General features: G+C 38.4%; 1 protein-coding gene across 1 annotated transcript; it reads left to right on the forward strand.

Moving 5' to 3' along the window:
* The first annotated feature begins 203 nt into the window (after positions 1-203).
* LOC128540643 (myosin-11) lies at positions 204-10,148 on the forward strand. The gene is made up of 23 exons (XM_053510731.1): positions 204-257; positions 594-768; positions 1,685-1,746; positions 1,856-2,108; positions 2,323-2,420; positions 2,547-2,685; positions 2,867-2,992; positions 3,091-3,207; positions 3,307-3,411; positions 3,560-3,748; positions 5,599-5,828; positions 5,939-6,206; positions 6,496-6,563; positions 7,027-7,081; positions 7,474-7,578; positions 7,662-7,784; positions 8,005-8,075; positions 8,871-8,955; positions 9,073-9,154; positions 9,248-9,336; positions 9,442-9,543; positions 9,760-9,855; positions 10,017-10,148. Exons 2-23 carry the CDS (start codon positions 607-609, stop codon positions 10,146-10,148), a joined length of 2,757 nt encoding a protein of 918 aa, XP_053366706.1. The 5' UTR covers positions 204-257; positions 594-606.
* Positions 10,149-10,522: the final 374 nt, after the last annotated feature.

A 10,522-nucleotide genomic window follows, 5' to 3' on the forward strand; every position in this document is an offset into this window, starting at 1 on the left:
TATGAGCTGCCAATCTGGTAAAATGATCACTCATTGAGGGGGAGGTTGGACACACACACACACACACAGACACACACACAGTGATCTGTACTGCATGTGTCCATCACCATGGAGACCAGCTCTCAAGGCCACAGTTTCAACAAGCTGCTTGAAGAATAAACAGAGCGGAGAAACATAAGCACTGATTGACAGAGAGGAAGAAAATAGAAGACCAGAAATGCAACTGCTGCAAGATTACAACGGTAAACATTAACCAGGTACATCGTTTCATTGTATTTTTAGATAAAATGGAATTCTTCTGCTTCATATTATTATTATTATTATCTTAGACTACTTTATAGCAGCTCAGCTTGGAGCATAACTACAAACACACAAAGTGTTGTGTTACAGTTGTGTTGTTTCTATTCATGGCAGGTGTAATAACTCTCCAGGCTGTGTGAAAAATGACTGGCTAGGGGTAGGGCAGAAATGTCCTGGAAAAAAACAAGCAACACAATTTCCACCAGCATTGACAACAACAGCTAGCTCTCTCTTCGGACAGACAGCTGGCTGTAAACCGTCTACCCATACCATTATTTCTTGTCTTGATACAGGTCATTTGTGAACATGGCCAGCTGGTTCAGTGATGACAGGTTCACAGCAGACAGAAATGACTGGGAATGGGACTGTGGTTTGAGTGCTCAGGAACTCAGGAACTCTTTGGGATCTTTAAAACCCATCTTGCTGTCTGAGTTTGACTCGTGGGAAAAGTCTCTCTTTAAATCTCAGGTAAGTGCTGAATGGTTACCCAGAACTCTAGTTTAACAATTGGAGAGTTTGTTACACATAAAGTATATAAAACAGTTTCGAGTCATTTGTAAAATCAGATCTAAAAACACTAAGAATTATTTTGGTGTAAATCTTCTCTTATGTATTCAGTAGCAGTTAAAATAACATCCAGTATGCACCAACATATACAGTACTAAAATGAAAAGACAAAACAATATTACCTTGTTGTCATCTTTGAGTTTATTTCTCCTGAAAGAACACACACTATTAGTGTGTTGATTTACCACAGTATGTGTAAGTATTCAAAGTGTGTGTGTGCACCACCTCGCTGTGGACAGTGTTCATATTGTTTGCACAGATTCTCAACCCTGGAACAAAGTCCTGCAAAAGGAGACGATTTTCTCCTGTAACGCAGAAACAGTTCTTGGCAGATCTTCCCAGTTGAACATACTCTCCTTTAACGTTCCCCACGAATAGGCATCAGGTGGTGTAAGATCGGGGAATTGGGACAGGTGTGGGAAGGAATTGTTCTGCCACTTTTTTAAAACTCAATTCCTATTTCGGGCCAGTTGTGTATGAGGGGAAATAATATTTAACTATGAATACATTTACCTTTGTTGAGAAACTTATTTTCAACAACAGATGAACAACACAACTTACCTTTCACTACTGCCAACACGTGTGTCTGGAGCTTTCCCCCGTTGACGAACACAAATGTACGTCCGAGATGCACGAGTTCTGTATATTTTGACGCATACCATATTTCTAATAATAACTTTATAATAGTATAAACATTATAATAACATTACTAAATAAACCTATATAGAATCTTCTGTTTTGAAGAAGAGCTCTGCATTCTGTTTACCCATACTTGTTGTTGATTTGCTAGTATCTTACTAAGTCCTATTGTTTTCAGTCCTCAGCTTTAAGTTGTGTGGGTGTGTCCCGATCAGGTAACAAGTCCAAAATCAGCACCAGGTCAGCAAATTATGCTGTGATTTCATGCTAGTTAACAGTTTTCCACACAGCTACAAAAATCTAATCTGGCTATTTATCTCGTGTCCTTCTTACATTATGTGTGTGTTAGTTCCAGTGGCAGTCAATGTGGAGTGAAACACAGTGAATCAGCTGCCAGGCAAAGATGGCAGTCTGCCTCACTTCTTGCGCCAGATGGGACCCGAAGATCCAGTTCTGAGAGCAGTTTAAGGAGGACAGAGCTTATCCAGAGGCTTCGGGATGTTCACAGCTGTCTGGACACACAAACTGAGCAGCTGAAATCCAAGGAGACCCAACTTCAGCACAGCCAGAACACGACCCGGCTTCTAGAGCTCAAGCAGAAGGTTGGGATTTTCTCAGATTAATGTAAGGTTAACAAAAAGGATTGTAGTCATTCAAAACTGTAAAAGTAGTTTCAACATAGTTACAACATCTCCTTTGTTGTCTAGGATATGTAACATTTAATTTGATCATTTAATTCCTTATTATATAGTGTGTAGTCTAAAGTACGGTGTGTGTATTCTATGGCCATTCTTTTGTTTGTCATTTCTTCCCCAGCAGCTGGAAAAGGCACTAAGTGTTCTTGAGGAGCAGAAGGAAGCCGCAGTACAAAGTCGCTTTGAGGAGAACTGTCACAGCACAGACCTACAAGACAAGTGAGTATGTGGATTATAATATAATTGTGACTGAATCGTAAGCATAAAACAATATATCTACTGTAGCAGTCACTTTCGAATTGTATTCATCTGTGTGTGTGTGTGATTGTGTTTGTGTGTATATAGGGTGCTGCAGCTGGAGATGGACATTCTAAACATGAAATCTAACCTTGATAGCAGGAGCACTGCTCTAATATCAGCCTCAAATTCAAAGCAGCTCCTCACCAGAACCATGCCTGTAGCAAAAGATGAAGTTGTCAAAGAGGTAGCTATTGCATGTGCCAATGAAATTAGCAAACAGAATAAGAGATCAGCCAACAGATGATATATTTATGAAAGTGTGTTAATATCCACTGATATTTGATTAATAGCTAATAATTAATAGCTGCTGATTTGACATAAGCTATAGAGTGCTCCCTAATTTGAATTGTATGAAATTACAACAGAAACATAAAAAGACAGAGAGAGAAAAGAAGAAGCTTGAAGAAGCCCTTAGGGAAGCGGAGGAGAAAGCCATGACCCTAGCAGCTGAAAAGAACCGTGCATTAAAACTTCTCCAATTCTGTAAAGAGGTCAGTTACTCTTATAGTGTATAGTAAGTGTAAACTCAAAATACAATTAAACAGACAACAGTTTTTTTTTCCATTAACTGGTTAGGTTTGAATTTTAGGAACAGCAGAGGCAGATGGAAGAGCTGAAGCAGAGGCTTAGCACATCTTTGGATACCCAGAGTGACTTGCAGGACCAGCTCAGCGATACTAGTAGTCGCCTCAGCCAACTGAAACTTGTGAGGGATTTAAAAGTAAATCAAACTGGATCATTAAATTCCCATGAATAATTCATCATTACAATCAAGTTTGTTTCTGTGCTCCAAAATTCTCAACAGGAGAATGAACTGCTCAGCACAAAAACACTGCGATTTGAAGACAACATAGAGGACCTGAAGTCAAAGCTTTCAGGCACTTTAACTGAAAAGGATCGCCTAGTGCTGGTGTGTTTTGACTTATCAGGCACATTATGTTGCTGCTTGAACATCATTGTGATTCAGTGCTACTCACTAAGATCCAGGACATCATCTATCTCTAAATTAAACACTAAAGGCAAAATAATGGTGTTCTCTTTTTCATTTATCTGAATAGGAGAAAGCTGAACTGTACCAAAGAGTGCAAAGTTTGGAGCTAGAGTTGCAAAGATCCCAGATGGGCAGAGAGGGCTTTACTCAACAGGTGTGTGATCTCCATGCCGAGCTGACTCAAGCCAAGAGCCATGCCAGCCAACTACAGCAGAGTACCGTATTAATGAAAGAGGAACTACAAACAGCCAAAGAGGTCAGGATTTCCTATACCATATTTTATCACTGCTGCTGCTGCTAGTGTATCACCCTGTACCACATTGTAGAGCAACTCAATTATTCTGTGCAAGTAAAATGTAAGGGTTTTTTTCTGGATTTTTTTTCATCTGTCCATGAAGATATGAGGTAAACATCAATGTTCTTACTTTTTCCCTGTATATTATAGCTTGTTTTTGTCTCTTACTATGGTTTGTCATGAGGTATACACAATGGAAGGAAAAGCACACAGAAATTGTTAGAAGCATAGCAGAAATTTACACCAAGACAAAATACAGAAGCAGTAAAATACAAACAATGGTGTTTTCACATATCTATTTCCTATCATTGTAATTTAAAAAATGAACCAAGACTATTCCACTGACATAGTATAATACTGAGATAACACTCACTCACTCATCGTCTATACCGCTTTATCCTGTATTCAGGGTCACGGGGGCCTGGACTCTATCTCAGGAGACTTACACCCTGGGCGGGGTACACCCTGGACAGGTTGTCAATCTATCTCAGGGCACACACACACATACACACACTCATTCACACACTATGAGCAATTGGGGAATGCCAGTTAGTCTAATAATCTGGAAACCAGAGTACCCAGAGGAAACCCACCAAGCACAGGGAGAGCATGCGAACTCCATGTACACAGAGACGGTATTTGAGCCTGGCCGGTAATCTAACCCGGACCCTGGCATATTATACAGTACTTATTATTATTGTAGTGTACTATCTTAAAAACTCAGTGGGAATAAATGACAAATTTATGTGACTGTACAGGATCAATCCCTGAAATGTGAATTTCATTAGTTATGAGATAGATATTTAAAATGGTAAAATGTTTCGATGAAAAGGATGTACAGAAAAAGGTCACTGTTTTAGATAGAAATTAACAAATACATTTAAAATTACTGGAATTAAGTTAAAGCAGAGGTCATGAGCATTTAAATTAGCATGTACTGAAACAGGTTGCTGAGAACAAAGCTAGTTTTTACCAGGTAAAAGTAGTGTTTTTTTTTTACACAATCCTTTTGAATTTTTAATTAACGTATAATACAAACTTTTCATTAGGACCCTAAAGATCATATTAACATTTAATGAAAAATTGGATGTGTAGGACCTTTAAATGCTTATTAAAAAAATCATAAGTTTAATAGTGAAATTTCCACACACATATACTGTACTATGATAAGAAATTACAGAATTTAGACCAAACAGCTCCCTCTCCATAAGAAAACAATTTGTTAGTGGGACTATTTGCATAAAAGACTTAAGTTTGCTAGGGAGCATAAAGTTTGGAATTTGGAGCAAAGAAAAAAGGTCATGTGGTCTGATGAGGTCGGATTAACTCTATTCCAGAGTGTCGGGCGTGTCATCTTAAGAAGGGATGCACATGAAGTGATGCACCTACAATGCCTGGTGCCCACTGTACAAGCCTCTGAAAAAGTGTTATTATATATGAGGGTTGCTTCACTTGGTCAGATCAAGGCTCAGCAACGATAAAATGGTAATAGATTTGGCAATAAAATAAAGTTAGCTAATGACCCAAATGTACTTAATGACCAGGGTATCACATCAATAAATTACCCCTGATAACACGGGTATATATTTCAAAACACACATTGTGAAAGAGTCGTTCTGAGAGTATAAGCATGAAATTATTTTCCAACATGGATTTTTTACTACTATGTGAGTTATAATCAAAGCTAACGATGGTCAAACTAAATCTTAGAACATGTGACAAATTGTTGGCCAAGCTTTGGACTTTTATTTGTATTAGACTTTTTGTACTCAGAAATATTATTTAGGCTTTGCATATTGCTTTTTGTCCAGGTAAATGAAAAACTGTCAACAGATTTGGCAACAGCCACAGAGCGGCTTCAGGGGACACTACAGCAGCTACATAAACTGGAAGCAGAGAAGCTGATCCAAACCAATCAGATAGCTGCACTGGAGACTGAGCGTTTGCAGCTGATTGGAGAGAAGGAGGAACTGATGGATGTGTTTGACCAAGGAGACCAAAATGAGCTAAGAGAGCTGAAGGAGAGATGCTGTCAACTCAGGTCTGTTTTGGTCTAACTTTACCTATTTTCTGTTGAAAAAGGTTGGGACTGATTTAATAGTCAGCTACTGACACTAGGAATCTTTACCTCTCTATTTATCATGTGTATAGAGAATTACAGAAAATGTTGGAGTATGACAAGAAGGAGCTTGAGGCGCATTGCCAGGGCTTGGAAAAGAAAGTACAGAATCTTGAGGCAGATTACGGCTTTAAGGAACAAGAACTGCAGCTCATGTTTAAGAAGACTGAACAAGAGAAGGAGGAGCTGAAGCAGGTGGCAGCTCACTGGAATGAGCGCTGGCTGGATGTTGCGATGGCACTGCAGTCTACACAGGCCCAACTAGAAGTGACCAGGAAACAACAGCAAGAGAATGATACAGTATGGATTGCACTACTTTGAATTATTTATATTTTTACTTGAAAAAAGTCAATATTTTTTACATGTCCAGAAAATTATGAATTCAAATTTTATTTGTCACATACTGTACTGTACATGGCCATACACAGTATGATATGCAGTGAAATGCTTATACGACCGCTCGTGACCTTTAAAATCTAAATGATCAATAGAAATAGAAATAAATGTTTTCCCAGACAGTATAATATGCTTAGAATCAAAAGTCACTTTCTGATTTCTATGCATCATTCTTTTTCATATGTGTCCTCAGCTGAGGGAAGAGACAACAGAAATGGCCATCAAGCTGGAGACACTTGAGTCCGAGATGAAGGACAGGCAGTACGTTTGCTTATGTAGCATTTGGCATTTTTACATACAAGGAAAGAGAATATTCAGTATGTATCTAAAATTATACATGCTATCCACAAGATGAAAAACACTAAAATACGCACACTGGTAAGACATAAAGCACTTTTTGTAAGTCGCTCTGGATAAGAGCGTCTGCCAAATGCCTAAATGTAAATGTAAATGTACATAAAAATATTTTTATCCACAAATGGGGCACAAACATCAAGCAATGCTACAGTATCTATATTTTAGTATTATTATTTAAGGAATACACTTTACATGGGGCTTTACTCAAAGTCATGTCACCATGCACACACATGAGATGGCGATTTAGCCTGTTGCCACATTGTACAACCCTGTAACATTTTTGTTGGATTAAAAATGATTTTTAAGCTTATCACTGTGCATTGGTCAGGATGCATGAGGGTTTACACTAAATATGTTCCCTTATAAGGAATTTGATCAACAAAGAGAAGATACACCATGAGAAAGAGCTTGCCAGAGTTAAGGTATAATCTAATTGCATGATATGGTGTGAGCTAATAACTGCTCAGAGCTTTTTATATATATGCATACACAGTCAGGCCCATAAATTTTGGAACAAAGATAAGCTTTGGCATTTGGCCTCTGAATACCACAACATTAAATTTGGAAGCCAAAGCATCAGGAGGGAGGAAACTCATTGGTCATGTCATTGGATTCCAGATTTTAAGCAGTGATTCACGGGAAAGGATTTTCATCCAAGTATTGAAGGCAATCCCTGGCATTAATGCATGGTCAATGCCACACTTTTGTCAAACCTCTTAACGTCAATGCCAAGAAAATTATCCTTGTTGCAAAATGTATGGGTCTGCCTGTGGGCAAGGGTGTACATGATGTTAGTAGATTCATACACTTACAGAAAGAAGCTCCTGCTTTGGAGCAAGTGGAGCTTGATGCCTGCAGAAAGCAGCTAGAACTGGAGAAGAACAGAAGCCAGACTCTCCAGCAGAAACTGGGAAACCCTGTATGTCCTCCTGTTTTTCTGTCACAGACCAGGCCAATGGTGCCTAAGAGTATCTAAGAGTGTCACTGTAATTTTGACGACAGGTGTCTCCAGAGGAGATGGATGGAGAGCTGAAGGCTGAGTTGCAGAAGGTGTGGGACAAGCTGAAGAGCCGTGACATTGAGCTGGAGGAGCAGAAGCATGAGCTGCAGACTGCTCTTAGCCAGGTGAAAAAAATACTGAATAGCTGTTTTAATGCAAAGTAATAACAAATGGGTCGTGGTTGAGCTGTGTTTACTGCATTGGACTACTGATTGCAAGGTTGTGTAGTGAAATCCCACCACCAAGCTGTCACTGTAAAGCCCTTAACCCTCAAATGCTCAGTTATTACCTGAAAAAATACATTTTTTACTTAAGCTGAAAATAATTTTTAAATTTATGTTCTAGACACAGCAGAACAACGAGGTTGAGAGACAGGAACAACAACTTGCTAAGAAAGATGAGGAATTGAAACAAAGGTGGCTGCACATATAATTCAACAGATTTTTTTTGTCATTCCTTATATCATGTAATATGGCAAAGTATTTTATTTATGTATAAACAGTCAAGACCAAGTAAAAACCACCACTTTTACCAGTCAAGGCCAAGATGAGCCTAGGACCTACAGTAATAGGGGGCAAAGATTTCAGATAACACTGTTGCTTGGCTCCACTAAAAAAATTCTTATGGCTTTTGTTTCAAACTTTTTTATAAACAAAAAATGCTGACACTGATGCGGCACAGTGGCCTGTGTGTGTGAAGTTGGGATGTTCTCCCCACGGGTTTCCTTCGGGTACTCTGGTTTCTTCTCGCAGTCCAAAGACATGCAGATAAGGTTAATTGGTGTTACCAAAATGGCCCAAAATGTGTGTGCGTGCCTGTGATATGTGATGGATTGGCACCCTGTCCAGGGGTTACCCTGCCTTGTGCCCTAAGCCTTGTGCCTCTGTGACCCTGTATACAGGATAAGCTGTATAGAAGATGGATGAATGAATGAATAAATGAATGAATGCTGACATTGCAACACTAAGATTTTTTAAGGTAATTTAATTACATTCAATTTAATATAGTAATGGTAAAGACCAACCAGCAGGTAGAGCTATAGCTAGGGCAAAGCTGATGATTTTTTTTAAAGATGTTACACTTAAAGTAATAAAATATATCTGATTATCTATCTTAACCTTGGATGTGAAACTGAGAGGAGAGTGTAGTATAACGCTGCTGTAATATAACTGTATTGTTGGACTCAATGTATCGTTGGTGTGCCCCTTTAGAGATCTTTTAATTCAGGATTTGATGAGAAAGAAAGACACTGAAACACCTGAGGCCCGAATTAAGATAATTGCTCTTGAAAATGAGGTACACAACCTACAATTTGCTTTTTATACTATATAATCAAAGTGCTGACTATTTAAATAATAGACCATGACTGAATTTAGATAATCATTATTATTATGATAATAATTTTCCCTGTAGCTTGCTGGATTCAAAAATCCAAAGACCATCCAGAAGCTGGGCACTGAACATGACCCTCAGCCCATACAGTCTCTAATGAAAGGTAGCTGCTCTAGAAATGTTTTTATTAGATAAATAAATCAACTAATTAAAGAAATGTGAGACATGCAAATTGACAACATGATGTGCTTTGTAGTTGCAGAGAGAAACAGGACAACTGAGCACCCAAAGCCCAAAAAAGAGCAAGAACCTCAAAAAGTGCAAGTTGTCAGACTTTCTCAAGAGGTACTGGTGTTTTAGAAAATATCGAAACAACCACCATTCACTTCTATCACTACCTTTCACGTATATAACCTTTACCTATGCTGATTAGTGCTCTTTTTTACTTAGAGAAATGGAGGGAGTCGATCACCATTAATGAAGAGAAAAGAGACAGAAGTAAGATCTGATATCATAGATCCAGACCAACAGAGACATATCATCACTGAGCAGGTGAATAGACAGTGTAAATGGTTTTTGAGGTTTAAGCTTTGCACTTTACAATGTGTTTAGTTAAAATAATAATGTTTTTATTGTAGACTTTCAGACTTTCTGCTTTAATCAATAGATGGACCCCTGTGACTTTCATTTAATAGTCATGGTAAATTTAAAATTAAATTTGATGCTCAAGCTTTTCTAGTTTTATTCATATGCCCATTTCTGTTCTAGCTGAAAAGTGTGATTAAGGACCGGGAGCTGATGGGTGATACAGCATCTCCCATAATCCAGAGAAAATCTGTCTCAGTACTGGACTGTGGTTCCCAGGTAGACACTTAATCATTCCCTTTCTATAAACGTTAACTAAGTAAAAGCTTTCCTCAGCTTTTTTAGTCAAGTTATCTAATATATCTAATATAGTCAATCATGTGTGTGAGGGAAATGTTGTCAATTCCTCAAAACCACTGTCACCTTTTATTTATTTTTAGGAGAGGATTTGTGGTAAAGTTTCAGGAAAGCACGAGCTATGCCACTCCTCAGCTATATCTTTTCTCAACAAATTAAGACCATTTGTGAAGCTCAATAACAATCAGTTCATCTTCATTCCAGGCGGTTACTGATCAATAGAGTTACAGGGCTGACGTTTTTTTGTATATGTCTGGGTTTGTTGGCTTGTCTATTTTAGTTTCACATGGTTTCAAGTGTGATTTTTGACACTATACATTTTTCTGCTTTACAGTTAAACGTATGTGTCCACAGCAGATCTGGTATTTAAGAGTTCCAGCAAAGAGGAGTTCTGGAAATAACACAAGCCATTTAATAATTAACAAATAAGAGAGGGCCTTAAAAATGAGACCACCCCTATTTTGTGTGGCTGGAACATTCCTCGCCAGGCAGGGTGAGATGTGTGACTCGGAATAGGAGGATGAGGAGTATACTTAGGTTGTGGAGAAAGGTACTTTACTGACTTCTAGTAGACTGAAGTGTACATGGA

The sequence above is a fragment of the Clarias gariepinus genome, chromosome 2, assembly GCF_024256425.1.
Source record: "Clarias gariepinus isolate MV-2021 ecotype Netherlands chromosome 2, CGAR_prim_01v2, whole genome shotgun sequence".
In the NCBI taxonomy this organism is placed as follows: Eukaryota; Metazoa; Chordata; class Actinopteri; order Siluriformes; family Clariidae; genus Clarias; species Clarias gariepinus.